The following is an 18,211-nucleotide window of genomic DNA, read 5'->3' on the forward strand; positions in this document are numbered from 1 at the left end:
TAATACCCTGGCGGTCAGATGTGATAGATGAAAGGCTCGATTCCTATACGACGCCACAAGCGCGAAGAGTAAGGCAGACCCATGTACGCCTGTACGCCTATATGCTGTGAGAGCTGGGTGATGAGAGTGTGCCCACAAGGTACTCGTAGTAGTAGTAAGTAACCGGACTCGCTCGAATAGCCATGTCTCTCTGACTTGGTAGATAGTGAGCACTTCTTATAAAAGAGTTCTTGGCACAAATCACAGGTGACTGGCTGTGCGAAGCATGTCTCAGCTGAGGTCTCACACTCGATCCAGATCCGGCTCTCTAAGGTAGATCCCATGCTCGCAGATACACTGACACTGAGGCACATACGGAGCATACTCTGGCAGGATGAGAGTCCAGGAACGGTTAATATGAAGTACTCGAAGCTGGCCTGCAGCCCTGGGGATATTCGATCTGTGAAGGTGTGGTGGAAACATACTGACATTGGCATCCTGTTGAACCAATGACGACCCAGTTGGACCTCTTCCTCGTCTTGTCTCGCGCCATCTTGCGGTGTTTATCTCGCTCTGCCGTCTTCTTAGCGTCCCTCTGCCTTTGTCCATCTCTCCGCCTTACCTGATTCTCCCGTCTCTGCCTGTCTGTCTGTCTCGAGCACTGGGGCACTGCCACTTCTCCCCTGCTAGACTCCCCTTTAGCCCCTTGGCGAAGTATCCAGCTCATCGGATTCTGGGTTACGAGCTGCAGTCGTCCCCGGTTCCCAGTCCACCCACTTTGACCATCATTTCCGAAGATGTCAAATCGGAGGGTTAAGGCTGTGGGGAGGGCGGCACAGACGGTGACATGACTTCTTCCCAAAACCCAATTTGTTTTTCTCTCTCTTCTCTCATTCTTTTTCCTTCTTTCTCTTTCTTTTCTTTTTTCAGATGATTGTGATCTTCTTTGCTTTTTCCTTTCCCTTGCAGGTAATTGTTTCTGAAAATAGGCTTGTGATTTGATTGATGTGCGCAATCCTGCCCAAGCAAGAGCCCGATGTATTCGTACTCGCACCAATCCCAGGGCCTTCAAGCCGCCTTTCCCCCCAGCGCACCTTCCTCTTCATCCAGCGTGTCTCAAGAAATGATGCAATAAAAATTTGAATGGGAAACTGCGTGAGCCACACCGTATTCATCACGTGATGGTTCGTTCACATAGTTTAGTAGTACTTCGTAGAGCCTGCCAGAGAAACTTGCAAGCTTCACGCTCAACAGCAGAACAATTGTAAACTCGCCTTTGCGATGCCCTCACCACCTCTCATGGCCATCCGCACTCACCCTCGCTACGAGATCAAAGTGCTCTGTACTGTACGAGTACAGGCATGGCCATCTCCGTGCTTAACCGATCAAGCCCAGGCCCACAGAGGACGAATCAGGCTGCAGTGTGTGTAACAGACGCTCGAGACAGCAAGGATTACATCCTCCCTTCTGACTCAAATGTTTGCTTCTCTGCATGATTTTGGCGCCGCCATCCAGCCTCACGCTGCGTTTTACTTGGTCGCTATTGGTATATCCGGATGCTGCTGCATGCACCTCACGCCAGATATTGATCCGCAAGTCCTACTCTACTTTCTCTCACTCCTGCCAGACCTTGTCCCTTCGCCTCCATCTTCCCCTCCTTACATCTGTTCCTTTCGAAGTGATTCTACCTCTTTTGACAGAAAAGCGTGTGCATGGACTAAACAAATACTCGGATCAGAAAACTCTCCCCAACCAAGCCCAAGTGCCACGCCTAGACGTGAGGGAACTAAAATAATGACGGGAACTAGCCCCGGGAGCCCGGAGTCTTGCACCCATCACGGGCGGGACACAAGCCACGAAATTGCCAAGTCGAGACCGGTGAATCCACTAGCGTCCGCGAAGGGGTGTTTGCATTTAGCCCACACAGCTGATGCGCTCTCAGGCATGGCTTCTATGGCGTGGGGGAGTGATGTGGTGATGCCACAGTAAACGCCGATGAGTGTGAGAGCACGGGTGTGTTCCTCATCGTCAATCATCTCTGCCTTTTCCGTCGCACCAGAGATAGATCCACGATCTTATTCGCTGTCGGATCGCCACATGAGGGGCTCTCTTACTACAAGATCTGTGCTCTGCTGATGCCAATATACGATACACACTGTACCCTTGAACAAGACGACGAATGAAACCGGAGCAGGGCAAAAGCAAAGCAATAGCAAGCATCATGCATAATGATGGAGCATCTCGGGGGCCAGGCGATTGTGACGTGGTTTCCGGGCTCATTGAGAACCAGCCTAGGATAATCTAATTTCGATGCATCTGCTTCCCATCTCTCCCCAGGGCATGCAGGTGCTCATCTGCGTACTTGTACCTGGGTATGTTGCCCGAGTATCCGATGCTGCTGAGTGAAACAACACCCGCATAATCAATATGGCCACCTTGAAGGCTCATTATTCCTTATTGTTGTCGCAGAGATCTCTCTCATAATCGCAGGTGACGTGAGTTGTGGCTGAGACAAAGTCTTGCTGGCTTGCCGTGCTCAGCTCCTCGTTGTACATTGCTGTACACGTGTGTATATCGTTCTCTCGTGCAAACTACTTGTGTCAAACACCACCTGTCGCTCAGGCAGCAGGTATATAACCAGGATCATCTCGCTATTGTTTGCGGAGTAGCAGCCATCTTCAGGTCAGATACTCATGCCGAGCTCGCGGTCATATTCTTTATTTATACCCAGATTCCTCCCAAATTTCATAACGTCACCATCCACTCCAGCGTTTTGAACCGAAAGCGGCAATGCCAATTACCACAATCCTCCAGCATCAGAGAGATAGAGAGAAGCTAAACCAGCCCGACTTAGGCACTCCTACGGCAGAAGAAGATCACAATACCAGAAATAAGGATACTATCAAAGAGGTCAGACTTTTTTTTTGGCCCTCTGCTATGGAACGATATATTGGAATATCTCTACTCACTAAAGAGGAAAAGGCAGCGGCAGTAGCTGGGCGACGGGCTGCCCCCGATTCGACTTATAAGTCAAAAAAGCTCAATAATCTAAAGTCTAGCTGCCCAAAGGTCGCTACAAGGTCTACAAAGAAAGATTCCTCTAGAAGCCGCAAGGCAAAACAGACAAACTCGAATTACCTCATTACAAGTGAAAAGACAACCGCTCAGCCGCGAGCGACGCCCATCGATAGGCACAACCCCAGAACGATGTCTACTGTAAATTGTGATTCTAGACAGGCATCTTGCGGGCTACAACAAAACAACACACAGCCATCTCGTAAAAGTAATGAGCCTCGACAGAATGCTCCCTCGCAGCACCATGGGGGCCGGCCGTCCCCCACAGACTCGGTGTACGAGGTTGCACGGCGTGCTGTCAACTTTCTCGATATTCACAAGACTCAGGATACAGCACCTCAGGATACAGTACCTCAGAATACAGCGCCTCAGGATACAGTGCCTCGAAATGCAGTGCCTCGGAATATAGCGCCTAGTATCATCGATGCTCAACAGGTTATCAATCATGCTCTCGGGGAGATAAGGACTCGGGAAAGATGCAACGCCATACAGACACCTCCTGCAAGCCATAGCAGTGCACAAACATCTCCTGTGAGCCACAAGGCTGAGAAGACGCCTCCCATTCGTTGGAGCACTATACAGACGTACCCCAGTTGTCGAGATGCTATTGTAAGCAGTTTAGAATTATCGTCTGTCTGTGATAACCGTTAACATGGCATATAGGTGTTTAGTGATAAGAAAAGAGAACGTGAGATGATTTCTGCACAGCAGCGCAAGAGTATGCAACGACCACGCCCGCAACCCTACAATGGGCCACGCCCAAAGTCAAAGTCAGCGGCAGCTCGACGACGAGCGATACTTAAGCATTCAGTGACATATACGCTGCCGGCTGCGAATCCACAGACTCCTGCAGCTCCAGAGCAGCAAGCGGTTTACCATCCAACAATGACTTCAAATCAAGTACATCCTCCACCGCCAGCAGTGGTTTCTCACTCGGCCAGTACGTTGCGACAAGCGACACCTGTACACTCAGTGATGACTCTACGTCCGGGGCCTACTTCATATCCGCCGTTAATGCCACGGCCGCCCACGGCATCACAAATGATGGCAAATACACAGCCACCAGCGAGATGGCAGCCTATATATCCGAAATCGACGGCGACTTCACAGCAGGTGACTACAGTCGCAAAGGAGACAAACAGAGAGCGTGGCAGCCGCCTCAGAAGCGAAGCGCAATTCAGAAAAGAAGCTTCCCTTCTGCGCCGAGATAGTCCTCCGTTGGGTGGCCCTCTAGAAACCACTATAACAGAGTTCCAGCCGAGTGTGGGAAATAGAGTGGTCAAACATCTCATAAAGAAAAACCCTGAGGCTGTTGCAGCTTCCAAGCTATCCCATGAGATTCCTAAGGAGGCTGCTGTGCATTATAACAGTATATTGACTTGGCAGGCTGAAAACGCCCAAGCCACTGGAGATCCTTCGCCTCAGGGACACCCAACGTATATCGAAGGGGTGGAGTCGAGGGCAGCATCCTCCGATGGAGTACCAGTCTCTCGAGAATCACAAACTCTGGCAGTTATCGTTGTGCCCATTAGAAGCACGCCGGTCTCTGAGCAGATTGTCAACACTGAAAATCATCCTTCCCATAACCATTCGAACACCTTGGTCCCGCAACATAGTGTTCAACCACATCCATATTCCAGAGTCCCCCCGGGGGAGTCGGATAATGCTCCGAATGGATATGGTAATGATAACTCAGTATCAACACAGCAAAGCATGTATGAGCAGAGAGAGAGGAGGGCAATGGACAATCGCGATAGTGATATACAAGAGATTTCTCGACAGGATTGGCAGGCAGCTAACAGAGACAGCCCAAGATATCGGGCTGATCAAAGAGCCCAATCTGTCGTGGCCTCTGCTCCGTATGAAAGGACTATAGCCTCTTCGGCCTCTGCTTCTTCAGTAAACCCACAAAGCATCCCTGAGCCATATTTTGAGGAGAATGAGGATATGCTAAGTTTTGGGGAGAGTGAGGAGATGATGTTACCACCGAGCCCCCAGAGCCCCATCCGTCAAAATCCAGTGTCCATTTCAGCTCAAGCTCAAGCTCAAGCTCAGACAGTCAAGAATCCATCCAACCAAGAGAAGCCCATATATGGTGGCATTCACAAACGAAAATCCAGTCGAGCCAGTCGAACTTCGCCGCCGCAAACTATGGTGTCTCGAATCGCCATATCTCAGCTTGTGCATTCGTCAACAATGCCTCGAATCTCCATATCTCAGCTTGTGCATCATTCAGCTGAGGCACCGAAAACAGGGGTGCCTCAAACTGCGGTGCGTAGAATCGCCATATCTCAGCTTGTGCTGCCTTCAACGGTACCTCGAATCGCTATATCTCAACTTGTGCATTCTTCGACGGTGCCTCGAATCTCCATATCTCAACTTGTGAATCCTTCAACGGTGCCTCGAGTCGCGATATCTCAACTTGTACATCCTTCAACTAAGGTACCAAAAACAGTGGTGCCTCGAGTCGCTATATCCCAACTTGTGAATTCCCCAACTGAGGTACCAAAAACAGTGGTATCTCAAGCCATAGTGCGTCAAGCCACGATGCCTCAGACTTCACCTCGAACTCCTTTGCCATCAGCCAGACCAGACAAGCATCGGCGTGTTCGCCGTTCGCGTGGCGGAATGTGGCTATCTCAGGACGACTTAGACCGTTGGCAGGAAGAAAGAAAAGATCCCTATCGCCTCCCATCATTCAAAGACTCATTCAACGATGTAGCGATGACCGACTGTCAAACCAGCCATGAGAAACAGACTTCCTCTGAACCGGCCGGAGGGGTGTTCAGTCTCGATGCTTATCGTATAAACCCTGTAGCCTCTTGCGCGCGCAATTGGCTTTAGAATAGTAAATAACTAGGGATCTATAGATAGTAATAGATGAGCTGAGACTCAATCGAAAGCATATCATGAAGGCTAGCCTCTTGAGTTGCCACTCCACTTCCTTATCTAGCTCAGTAGTGATGGTGACAGGAATACTAGTGCGGTGCGCATGGATGTAACATATGTGAAATTGAAATATGTCAACTGTATTTGACTTTCTTGTGTCTCGGAACGCCAGGAGACACACCAATTGTCTGAACGCCATAGGCACACCAACTGTAAATGGCGATTCATGGGGACCAGAAGAAAAAAGAAGAAGGACAAATGTCCTCTTCATGAGGATGAGGCGGGTGGTTGAATTTGAATGTAGAATCGACACAATAACCATCCAGCAACCTTTACAATGTCTGCGGAATCGATCCCAGAAACAATCGCAACCGTTCCAGGCAAAAATTCCCATAAACAAGCGACTCGGCCTAGGAATCAAGCCCGAACCGAGAAATCCGTCCATGATGCGCCTAGTTTGTTGATCTACGGTTCACATGGTCCGGCACTTTTATGCGACCCAATGGGGACCATCCGCTAAAATGCGACGCTGGACCAACATCTAATTCCAAGGATTGTGTTCGCATCTCGGATTCCCCCTCACGGCATCTGTACAATGGCGTCAGATGATCAACAGTTGCACGATGTAACCTGAAGACAGAACTCTGCCGTGGCATGGAATCTCCAGCCTCTCCATTGCGGTGTACAGCCGCAATTTCCATTACCTATGTCATGTCGGGGCATTGTCCCGTAGAGGGGAAAAGCCAATTGAGAAGAGTAGGACAAGACGTAACAAGCAATTAAGCTTAACAAAAATATATGGAGCCCCGTGGGTTTATCGAAAAATCCGTGAGAGTCAGGGGAACATGGATTGTTGTCTTTCTCCGCATTGATCGGCATCGGCTCCGCTCCTTCCATACCAACGTACTCTTTCAAGACAGATCCAACGGGCTGGGAAGATGAAAGACACCTATCTAGTAAGCCGACGGTACATATCATGGGATGGATCCATGCTTTCCACCGCTCGTACTGCGTATACTTCTTGAACCTTGTCGTATCTGCATCTCCACATCACCCCTCATTATGAGGTAGGGAAAAAGCATCCATGCGTGGGACAACAGGCCATTGCTCGCATGCAGCGTATCATTGGGTTAGGCAGAGAAGAAGAAAAGAGGGGAAGTGAGTTTGGCGCAAGGGATCATCCTTGAGAATGTATCAGTATTTATAGGTACAATTTCCCTCTGGTTCTGGAGAGAGGTTAGATCTCAGACAAAAAGGGTTGACACCCTCCCTTGAACTGAGCTTCCCCTTTCTGTAAATAAAACAATTGGACATCCTGCATGCGGTAGGACCATCCAAAGAAGAAGAGCTCTGAATACGCTGAATATGTATTCGGCACATCTGTTCGTGCTTGCCTGTTCTCTGGCGGCTGCTGTGGCGCAGAGCGGCAGCCCGGCCCCCTACAAAGTTCAGACACCACCTTTGGACACCGATTGGACGTACAAGGTTGGTACCAATCCATGGCCAGAACATCCCCGGCCACAGCTCCAGCGCGAAGCTTGGCAGAGCCTCAATGGCATTTGGACGTTTCAGCCTGCTGGTCCTGATGATGGCGACTCCGATAGCCCTCCGGATGGCCCACTTCAGAGCGAGGTTCTGGTGCCGTCTTGTATCGAGAGTGGGCTCTCGGGACTTCAGCTTATTAACATCACCGACATGTGGTTTGCTACCAGCTTCAAGGTTCCGCATAATTGGCATGATCAAAATGTGATCTTGAACTTTGAGGCAGTCGACTACCAGGCAGTGGTGTTTGTGAATGGAGCCAGGGCCGGGACCCACACCGGAGGATATTTTCGGTTCGGAGTGGATATAACCAAGTTTGTCAAGTTTGGCGGCGACAACAGCGTGTAAGTCATTTTTTCCCCTTGGTGGCCGCGACAATGTTATCATTCGTGGTGGTCGGAGTGAGGATGTGAATAGTGGTAATGTCGCATACTGATTAGGAAATAGAACTGTATTCGTTCACGATCCAACAGACTTGGATGTCATTCCAATTGGAAAGCAGACCCGAAATCCCAGCCACATCTTCTATCGATCGTGCTCCGGAATATGGCAATCTGTGTGGCTGGAAAGTGTGCCTTCAAACCATATAACCCAGCTTGATGTTGCTGCCGGAATAGACGGCACAGGTATGAAACTCCCAGAACATCCCCTCTGCAGTAACCTGTGGTCCAGACTCATGACTAACGCGATGGATAGTCTCTGTGACAGTCCACAGCTCGAACAAACAAGGCGCCTCTGCCAAGGTGTCCGTCATCGGACTCGACGGCCGCGTCATTGCTTCACAGAGAGGCCCTTCCGATGAGGAGTTCAAGTTCAAGGTCAGGCAGCCAAAACTGTGGTCTCCCAGCTCTCCAACTTTGTACAACTTAACGGTGACTCTTGGTGAGGATGAAGTATCCAGCTACACTGGATTTCGCACCATTTCCAGTGGAAAAGTCAGGGGGGTCCAAAGACCACTCCTAAACGGAGAATTCACATTCATGTTCGGCACGCTCGACCAGGGATTTTGGCCTGATGGGCTGTATGTGCCGCCAAACAGGGAAGCCATGGTATATGATCTGAAGATGCTCAAAGGACTTGGCTTCAACACAGTCAGAAAACACGTAAGTAACCCGTTTATCCATCACCAGCTCCTTGTCGATTGGGTACTAAATCAAATCGTATGCCACAGATCAAAGTTGAGCCAGATTTGTTCTACCGAGCTTGCGATGAAATTGGTCTGATGGTCATCCAAGACATGCCTAGTCTGACCAATGACGGGAGTCGACCGCCGAATCCTGAGCAACAAGCAGAGTTTCAACGTCAGCTCGAGATTTTGGTCAATGAGCATAAGAGTTATCCGTCGATTGTTACTTGGGTTCGTTCTCTCATTTCTGCCCATAAGTAGTCTCCATGTTAATTCAAACTGACGCCAAACCCGCGATGCAGGTCATTTATAACGAAGGATGGGGGCAGCTCAGGGGTCCACCATATCCTGAAATACAACTCGTGGATGTTGTTCGTGGCATCGACTCAACAAGGCTAATTGACGCGACGACAGGTTGGAACGATCATGGCGCCGGCGACTATTCAGTGAGTTGACTGCCATGTTCCATGTATGAAATGCTCGAGAAGAGAATGCGGACTGATGAATGCGTGATGATTAGGATAACCATCACTACGCCAATCCGCAATGCGGAACACCGTTTTACTCCACGCCTTCTTCTCCGTATGACCCTAGCCGTATCGGGTTCCAGGGCGAATTTGGCGGCATTGGCCACAATGTGTCAATCGAGCAGTTGGTCTCCCTTCTCTCCTCTGCATCCGTTAACTTTTGGGAGAGTTCAGTAGCTAACAAGCCAATTAGTCTTTGGAACGTTCAAGAGGCTATCAACACCATCAACCAAACTTACGAAGTCAATGCTGACCTAGTTTCATACAACTATCGCGCAAGTCTCTTGTTCCGCGAATTTTATGACCAGGTTGAGCGCTACTCTTGCAGCGGCGGCATCTGGACGCAGACAACAGATGTCGAGGGTGAAGTCAACGGCTTATACACTTATGACCGCCGTCTTTTGAGGCCAGATCCGAAGCAGTGGAAGAGCGATATCAACAAGCTATACTCGGCTGCGGCAGGGAGGCGATGATTGAGTAGGCCATATATGCGAACCAGTATAGTGCAGGGTAGTGGTAGATGGCAGCAGCTGCTCAATGATATCTGAAGTCTGGTCGAAGTTTGATGTATGTGATGAAGTTGCTTCTTTGGTTTTGCCTCGGAAGTGTTATCTTGTCCAGACAATTAATCGACTCCATTGAAATCGCCGTTGTGCTGTTGTTGTTGGCGAAATAGTAAAAGATTTCCACCCTTGAGGTGCTCTCTCAAAACGGCCACAGGGAGAATCCATTGCATCGTGAATCCCTGGGGGTTAGGCTGATGTCTTGGTATCAAGAATTGGAAGAATGTTTGCTGAAAAGCGTTGAATTCTCCAAAGGCAGGTACTCCAATGCTTTGGTGATCTTGGAATGCTGCCTCAGACATCAACTCTCGTCGATGCTTTCCGCAACTGCAACTGCAACTGCAACTGCTTCTTCGCAAAACCTCACCCCCACCTGCCACATGCAAACCGCCATCAAAAAAAGCTACATTGAGCAGGTACCGCCCTTTACCGAAAGAGGCTAGATCAGGTCCAGAACCATCTCCCTCGTTTCCCCACCATCCCGCAATCGTATTCGGACCTTTGACCGCTAGGCAGTTTCTGCGAAAGTTTGCAGCCAAAAGATTCAAAAGCCAGTTCATCGTCCCACAATCATGTGATAGAGCTCCTTTTCAGCATATTCGTCATGTCATGAACAGGGGCCCAATGCGATTATCAGTTTGATTTCGACTCTTTCAGATTGGTCAATTGCACAGCGGTTTTGTTTGGCTTGTGACAATCTGTTCGACCACTCAAGAACGACAATAAATACCTAGACGACGATACCCGTTTCCCGGTCGCCCTCACTACAAGTTGCAACATTGGCTCTATCGGAGGGCCTTGCTATCCCTTCAATTGCATCGATAGATTTGATTCTCGACTCGACCATCCCGAACGAGCATTTCCAAAATCCTTTTTCTCTTCCAACGGTCCATCTATAATTGTATTTCAATGTCGGAAACGTTGATTTCAGAAACCCACACGCGCGAGCGGCGTGACCTCTACCATGAGGCCGATGTCGTCGTCGTCGGGGCCGGTGTCTTTGGCTGCGCTGCTGCTTTCGCTCTGGCAAACCAGGGACGCTCCGTGCTTCTTCTCGAGAGGTGGATGCATGAGCCTGACCGGATTGTGGGCGAGCTGCTGCAGCCAGGCGGTTTGACGGCCCTGAGAAAGCTGGGCTTGGGCCACTGCGTTGAGGACATCGACGCAATCCCTTGCTACGGCTACAACGTCATCTACCACGGAGAACCATGCGCCATTCCCTACCCCGGGCTCAACGAAAAGGGCGAAGTGACACATGCGTGGGGAGGAAGAGGGACGGGCGGAACGAAGCAAGAAGGATGCGGCTTTCACCATGGCAAATTCATCTCGCAGCTCCGCAAGGCGTGTCTGGGCCACAAGAACATAACAGTCGTCGAGACAGAGGTTGTCAAGACCATTCGAGGAGAGCACACAGACCAGGTCCTTGGCGTGGAGTCACGGACTACAGTCAACAAGGAGACGGGAGAGAAGAAGAGCGACTACTTCTTTGGCCAGCTCACCATTGTTGCCGACGGATACGACTCCAAGTTCCGAAAGCAAGTTCTAGAGACCAAGCCCGTCGTCAAAAGCAAGTTTTACGCCCTGGAGCTGGTCGACACGAAGCTACCGCTGCCCTTCCACGGCCATGTCATCATCGGCAACGCCTTTCCTATTCTCCTCTATCAGATCGGCACTCACGAGACAAGAGCGCTCTTCGATGTGCCCGCAAACATCCCCCAGGCTTCTCCCGAAGCCGGCGGCGTCCGCGGTTACATCAAGAACTGCGCCATCCCCGTGCTCCCCGAGGCCATCCGCCCGGCTGCCGAAAAGGCCCTTGCCGACGGCAAGATCCCCCGCAGCATGCCCAACAGCTGGCTCCCCGCCGTTCCCCAGACCCCGAGCGGCCTCGTCGTCCTCGGCGACGCCCTGAACATGCGTCACCCCCTTACCGGCGGCGGCATGACCGTCGCCTTCAACGACGCCCTGCTGCTCTCTGAGCTGCTGCATCCCGACGTCGTCCCGAACCTCGAGGACAAGGCGGCCATTCGCGATGCCATGAACAAGCTCTACTGGCGCCGCAAGAACTTCACTAGCATTATCAACACCCTCGCCCAGGCCCTCTACTCTCTATTCGCCGCCAACGACCGCCAGCTGCGCGCCCTCCAGTTGGGCTGCTTCGAGTACTTCCGCCGCGGCTGGACAGATGGACCGGCCGGCCTGCTCGGCGGCATCATCCAGCGACCTCTTGTCCTTGCGTACCATTTCTTCTATGTCGCCTTTGTGGCCATCTGGATGAACGGGTGCAACGTCATTGGCGGGCCGCTCGGCTTCTGGAAACTGCCCCTCGCGCTGCTCGATGCCGTTCTCATCCTGTGGAAGGCTTGCATCGTCTTTTTGCCAGTCATCTGGAGAGAAGGCTTCCAGTAAAGGAAAAAAAAAAAGAATAAAACATATCCAACAACCCTTTTTTTAATACCTTGTTTCTTATATATATATATATATGTTTCTACTCTTGTATGAAAATATCAACGTTGGATTTTCTTTCGACATTTACCACAGGCGAGGCGCGGAGTTATACGAGGCTAGGTAGCATCCCTTGGAGAGAAAAGAAGAAGAAAGAAGGAAAATGGCACGGCTAGGCTCTGGATGAGAAAAATGTAGTTATGCAGTTATGGCTAGAAAAGATGCTAGAGACGTTAAATAATCGTAATACTTACCTCATTTTATATGACTTTCTTTTATTTTCCATGCTATAATAGTTATCTAGCCATTCTATGCTAGAGATGAGTGCGGATTCTATGCCGCATGCCTGCTAGATGTGATAAACAAGTACAAATCGCTGGCCAATACTTAAATTAAGGCCCGGCGGCGCCGACTAGATTAGTCTTGTTCTGCTTGATACCATCCATGACAAAGATGTGCCAGTTTCCCTTGGTTTCCTTCTTCCCTCTATGCCTTTTCATCTGCCACTCTGGGCTCCAAGTCTCAGGTGAGGCGTCTCCTATACACGCCCATCATCCAACTCGCCCTCAAGACGGCCAGTCCAATGGCCATTTTGATGCTATCCTGAATAACATTCAGCTTACTTCCACCGACCTCGTGCCACTCAATCGGCACCTCGGCGACCTTGATGCCAGGACTAGTGCCAATAACACTGCCATCGCTGCCCAAGACGGGAGTGGCCGGGGCAGATTCGGCAAGCATCAGCATCTCAATGTCGAAGATCCAGCCTTCGGCATGCATGTAGGGGACGATGTGTGGCAGAGAGGCGCGGGTGAAGAGCTTGAAGCCGCATTGGGTGTCGCGGATGCGAGATGTGGCAGGAGGCGTGAGGATGGTGAGAACCAGGTGGAATGACCGCATGAGAAAGTTTCGAAGGGCAGAGCGCTAAGAGAGAGGTTAGTATAAATACAATGATGTGCATCTTTATAAGGATTTGTGATGTCGTTGCCATGAGATGAGTTTGGCATACCTTGACGACGGCCTCACTGCCAACGAGATGGGCACGACTGCCAATGGCAACACCACGGCGAGAGCCATCCACAACATCTTCAACGCCTTCAATCAATCTAGCCACGTCGCTAAATCGCGATGCGCCATCCGCATCAGCAAACAAGGCATACTCGCCGCGCACATGACGAAGGCCATGAGTGACACCGCCGCCCTTGCCCCGGTTCTTAGCCAGAGACACAACCCTCAGGACGTCATGCAGGCCATTCTTTTGCGCAAAATCCAGAACCACATCGACCGTCTTGTCGCGGCTCCCGTCATTGACAATGATAATCTCATAGCCGCTGAGACCTAGCTCTTTTGGATCGGCAGCTCCAGGCGCATGCCGCTTCTTGGCCGGCACAGCAGGGTTCTTGGCGCCGGCGCTGCGTCCAAAGTGCTTGTCCAGATACTCCACGGCCTCTTCGAGCGTGGGGATGACACGGTCCTGTTCGTTGTACGCGGGGAAGACGACGCTGAGGAGAAGCTCGGCGGGCTCGATGGAGCCGACGTCGGGAGTTGGGTATGCCTCGTCTGGGCGAACTCGCTGCTCGTTGAGGCGGCGTTCTGCGAGCCATCGATCGTACCAGCAGGGAAGAGGGCGCGGTGTCGTCTTGCCAGAGGGACTGCTAGTGATGTATGTCTTTTCAGAGGAAAGGACGGCGCGAGGCTTCGGGGCGACGAGGTGGAGGAGAAAGAAGAGCTGCGCATCATCGGTTAGCTTGTTTGTGGGCTTTGGCAAGCTTGAAAGGGGGGACCCATTGAAAGGAATTGGGAGGCAGGAGATGGTCGCATACGCTGACAAGTCCAAGCAGAACCAGCACCAAGAAGAGAGCGAGGAGAATATAGACTGGAGTCGCTTTGACCCAGGCCCAGAGCGGCGCAGGAAGCTCCAACAATGATGTCGCAAAGTCCATTTTTGGTGTTGGCGCTGGCCTGAAGCCAAAAGATGGGAGAAAGAATGGATCTGTCAGATGCCGTGCATGTGTGGGAATGGAGAGATGAAAAGAGGAGGAGAAAAAAAAGAAAAAAAGGAAAAGTGAAAGATGATGAACAAGTATACAGGGAAACCAAATAATTGAGAAGAAAAAGGACAAATGAAAGGAATGTAAGATGTCGAATGCCAGATGCCGCCAGTTTCACTGACACCTGGCGAATTAAGCTGTACGGCATGACGCGCGCTGCCGAATCTGCGGCTGCCAGCAGTGAGGCCACAGTTTCGGGCTGCAGGGGTCTGGTACTTCGTTCTCCATAGAGCAAGGCTGGCCAATCATGGGCTGCGGGTTTCGACCCATAGCGGTGCCGTTGAGTGCTTGAAGTGGGCGGTGGAGAGCGCTGTGGCTTCCAGGTTGTTATCTCGTAATATCACCTCCAGTGCTGCGCATCTGCCATCTCAATTTCACAACGAGCAGAGAGAATTATTAGATTAACTCCGAAACACCAATGGTAAGGACACGGATAAGTGCACTCAAGTAATATCATTTCTAATTGAAGTTGAAAAAAGGAAAAGATAGAAATAAATAGGAAAAATAAGGGCAGAGACAAAGATGGAAACAATACAAAACTCGCCCGTATAATCCCAGTGTATCAATCAAAGCGCCCAATTAATAAATCAATATCCAAAAAAAAGTTGAAAAAGATGCCCCCTGTTTATATGAGAGCGCGCATGTGTGCGTGTGTGTGCCAACTCTTTCTATTCCATCAAACAAATTTTCGTTCCGTCATAAATGAATGGCTTGCTCTCTTTATGCCGCCAAAAGTTCTCATCGGTGCTGGTAAGCTTGCAAAGCATGCTCCACGCCCAGAGTATGCCATATTCGCTGTGCGCAGAACATATGAAAGTATTACAACAAAGGAAGAAGGAAAAAAAGTAAACGCCAGATTCCTCATGTTCTTTCCTTTTTACCCATAGTAAATGGCCCACGAGTGGGCAAGAATAGCAGTATTGGTAACTGCCATATCCAAAATGCAAGTAATGCAATAGGCCGGAATAATAACAAAAACAAAGAAAATACAAGGGTTGACATCAATACATTGCCAGGCTAAACAGTGACAGCAGGTGCTTTTGAGCTAGCCCAACGGGATTTCTTGGAAAGCTTGCCACTGCTCTTGGAAAACCTCTTTGACTTTTTTGTAGTTTCAGGCTCTGGCACCGAATCTTCTTCTGGGAAGACGTTGATGATGATGGACTGCTTGACAGCAGCAGCAGCAGCAGGGACTGGGTCGGGGGTTGGGGCAGCGACAGGAGTAGGAGTAGCAGCAGCAGGAGCAGGAGTGGTGATAGCTTGGGGCTCACTCTTGGGCTTTGCAGCCGCCAACGCTTCCGCACCAGACTCGATTCGTTCCAGCTCTGTGAATCGAGTTACCTTTGCAGCTTTGCGCTCCTTGGAAGCCCTGCTGTTGTGTTCCGGAGAGGGGTTGCGGTCCGTCGATGCAAGAGCGGAAGTAGATACAAGAGTGGTAGCTGACGTGTTGAGGCTGGCATTGAGGGAGTTGGGAAGAGACAATTCGGACTTTTGTTGTGAGCTCGGCAAGTCAAGCGGCGGAAGGGTGTAATTGCGCAGGATTGGGGTGGGTGCATTGACAATGGGCGCAATGGATGCAATAGAACCGAAGCCTCTCATGGACGTAGGAGGGCGGGAATCTCGGGCAGCTCCCTTTGCTGAGTTTGCCATGGCAATTCGCTCAATGGATGAGTCGGATGTGCGGCGATGGCCCGCACGCGGTCGACGACTGGCCCTCTCGGCCGCAGTGGGAGGCGGGGGAGACCGCACCACGGGAGGGCGAGCAAGTCTCATCTCGAGGTCATCTTGAGAACTCGTAGAGCCGCTGGAGCTCTCTGATTCTTCTAGGTGTCGGAAGTGTCTGGTTAGCATCTTGCGGGTCAAGGTGGCGCACAGAAGCAGCAGCAGACGACAGCGACGACGAACCTTGTGAGGAAGTTGGGCTGGTCCTCGATGTGTTGTAGCCAGACACGGACACTCGGACGACCTCCTTGCCCTTGGCCGAGGCGGCGTAGGCCGTAAACTGCGAACCAACATCAGGCATCGAGTGGGCAATGTCCCGGCTGTAGCTTGCCGAGTAGGGTGAGACACCCGTGTAGCTGTACGCTCGGGGCAGGCGGACCATGGGGGTGACACTCTTGTCCGTGGGGTACGAGACATGGGACAGGCTGCTGCCAACGCGAGGGGCGCCGGGCATGTTCATGTGGTGGCCGGACGCAGCCATGGCACTCCTCCGACGGTTCTGCTCCTGTATCTTCTGTCGATCGTCCTCTCGCCAGCTGGGCGGTGCGCTGGCGATGGCATCTGTGGCGGCGTGTGTGGGGATGTGCTTGTAGGGAGTCTTTTCTACCTCCTTCTTCTCTTGCTCAGCGAGCTTCGCATTGTGCTCTTTAGCCTGCTGGCGGCTCTTTCTCATGCGCGAGAAGATGGACATTTTGGCTCTTTGTTTCCTGCGCGGCGCTTCCTTGTCTGTCACTGGCCGTGGTGTTGCAGTTGAGGCGAAGCCAGGTCCGGCTTCACTCAAGGTTCAGAAGCCCCAGATATATATATGCGTGCCAAGCAGACGGACGGGTGGTGTAATAGGAACCGGGGTGTAGTAGAATAAGCTAACGGGGTAATGCAAGCACAGAGTGGCTCCGCTCCGTCAGCTTCGGAGGGCAAAGAGGAACGATGCGGCAGCGATATGCCGAAGATTGTAGCAGATCTGATGGATTGGCGTTTCAGGGGAGCGATGCCGGGGATGTTGTTGATGCTGTTGTTACGCCGTCAACAGTGAGCAAGAGAAAGTGTGAAGAGCGGGACTTCAACTCGGCGTGACGACGAAAGTATAAGCAGTAGTATTTGTACTCGGGCCGAGTTAGTAGTTTAGCAAGTTGAGGTGTACTCGTAGCTTGCTCTTGGCAAAGGACCACTCTCTGATATCTAGAAAGTTTGTTGTGTTTGATATGGATGGAGAGGTGGATGGGCCGCTTATAAGTGAGTGGGTGGATCGGATCAGATGCGAGGGATGAGATGGACTGGGTCTCTGCTGCTGGGCGGGTTCCAAGGCAAGACAGGCCTTGCTCACCTTGGAGCAAGCGTCGGAGCCGGGTTTAGATGACGATCTAGCCCGTGGTGGTTGGTTGGTTCAGCCTTCACTAAGCCCTGGTCATAAGAGTTGGAACCAGAGGTGATAGCTAGCAATAATAGGGGGCGATGAAGAAGAAGAGGAAGAGGTGGTATTCCAGTGAGGGAAGAGAGAAGAGACGAGCAAAAAGTTGGGCTCCAGCCCTATGTCGAGAAAGCCTGGAGAGCTGAATAATGGCTATACGCAGAGGGGGGGTTGTGCTGCGGATCACCGGGAATGGCGGACCAAGAAAACGAGCGAGGAGAAAATAGAAGGCGAGAGGGAGCGAGAGATAGAGACGGAGAAGAAGAGGGGGGTAGACTAATTGCGGTTAAGGCACGCAAAGGTAAGGAACAGAAGAGCAATGGAGATTTTGGAGAATCGGGGGGTTGCTGATGCAGATGCAGCGCCGATGCAGATGGGAGAATAGTGTGCTTTTTTGCGCCTAGGCGTCGAGGGCTGGGCACAGCTGAAGGAGGTACTCGTACTTGTACATTCACCTGTGCTGGCAGGGCACCTTGTCGGCTAGAACGAGAGGCAGATGAGATGGCTTGCAACGGGGGCGCAAATGGTTGGCTCGGGACATGGAGGTTTTGCAGAGCGACGATGCAAATGCGGCTGACTCGAGGGATTGCAGTCGTAAGACGTGTGCAGGTCGGTGGCACACGTGGTTGCAGGAGGCTGTACGAAGTACTTGGGCCGAGTACCGGTACATGCAGCGTATCGGACTTGGGAATCGTTGAAGTGGGCTTATCAGGGATGCTCATGCTCCTTGTTCCATAGATGCTGTTTGTACTCGTATTGTACTGTACTTTACTCGTACTGTACTTGGAGTGATGACTTCATGTTGACTCGAAATCAATGCTCCTACAGGTTGATTGACTGATGCCATTGGCGCCACTCCTCCTCCCAGAACTAGCCCAGTTCCATTA

At 51.2% G+C, this 18,211-nt stretch overlaps 4 protein-coding genes across 4 annotated transcripts; 2 read left to right on the forward strand and 2 right to left on the reverse strand.

The window, feature by feature from the left end:
* Nucleotides 1–7,308: 7,308 nt before the first annotated feature.
* Nucleotides 7,309–9,611, forward strand: T069G_01753 (glycosyl hydrolases family 2, sugar binding domain-containing protein; the record flags this gene model as incomplete). Its single annotated transcript, XM_056168963.1, has 7 exons — nucleotides 7,309–7,829; nucleotides 7,933–8,111; nucleotides 8,182–8,588; nucleotides 8,657–8,842; nucleotides 8,914–9,057; nucleotides 9,132–9,262; nucleotides 9,332–9,611. 7 exons carry the CDS (start codon nucleotides 7,309–7,311, stop codon nucleotides 9,609–9,611), a joined length of 1,848 nt encoding a protein of 615 aa, XP_056034279.1.
* A 999-nt stretch (nucleotides 9,612–10,610) lies between these two features.
* T069G_01754 (squalene epoxidase domain-containing protein) lies at nucleotides 10,611–12,107 on the forward strand (the record flags this gene model as incomplete). Its single annotated transcript, XM_056168964.1, has 1 exon — nucleotides 10,611–12,107. The coding sequence occupies one exon, from the start codon at nucleotides 10,611–10,613 to the stop codon at nucleotides 12,105–12,107; it is 1,497 nt and encodes a 498-aa protein (XP_056034280.1).
* A 428-nt stretch (nucleotides 12,108–12,535) lies between these two features.
* On the reverse strand, nucleotides 12,536–14,086 carry T069G_01755 (glycosyl transferase family 2 domain-containing protein; the record flags this gene model as incomplete). Its single annotated transcript, XM_056168965.1, has 5 exons — nucleotides 12,536–12,681; nucleotides 12,767–12,806; nucleotides 12,855–13,067; nucleotides 13,153–13,872; nucleotides 13,967–14,086. 5 exons carry the CDS (start codon nucleotides 14,084–14,086, stop codon nucleotides 12,536–12,538), a joined length of 1,239 nt encoding a protein of 412 aa, XP_056034281.1.
* A 1,125-nt stretch (nucleotides 14,087–15,211) lies between these two features.
* Nucleotides 15,212–16,607, reverse strand: T069G_01756 (uncharacterized protein; the record flags this gene model as incomplete). Its single annotated transcript, XM_056168966.1, has 2 exons — nucleotides 15,212–16,017; nucleotides 16,100–16,607. The coding sequence occupies 2 exons, from the start codon at nucleotides 16,605–16,607 to the stop codon at nucleotides 15,212–15,214; spliced, it is 1,314 nt and encodes a 437-aa protein (XP_056034282.1).
* Nucleotides 16,608–18,211: the final 1,604 nt, after the last annotated feature.

Source organism: Trichoderma breve, chromosome 1 (assembly GCF_028502605.1).
Source record: "Trichoderma breve strain T069 chromosome 1, whole genome shotgun sequence".
NCBI lineage: Eukaryota > Fungi > Ascomycota > Sordariomycetes > Hypocreales > Hypocreaceae > Trichoderma > Trichoderma breve.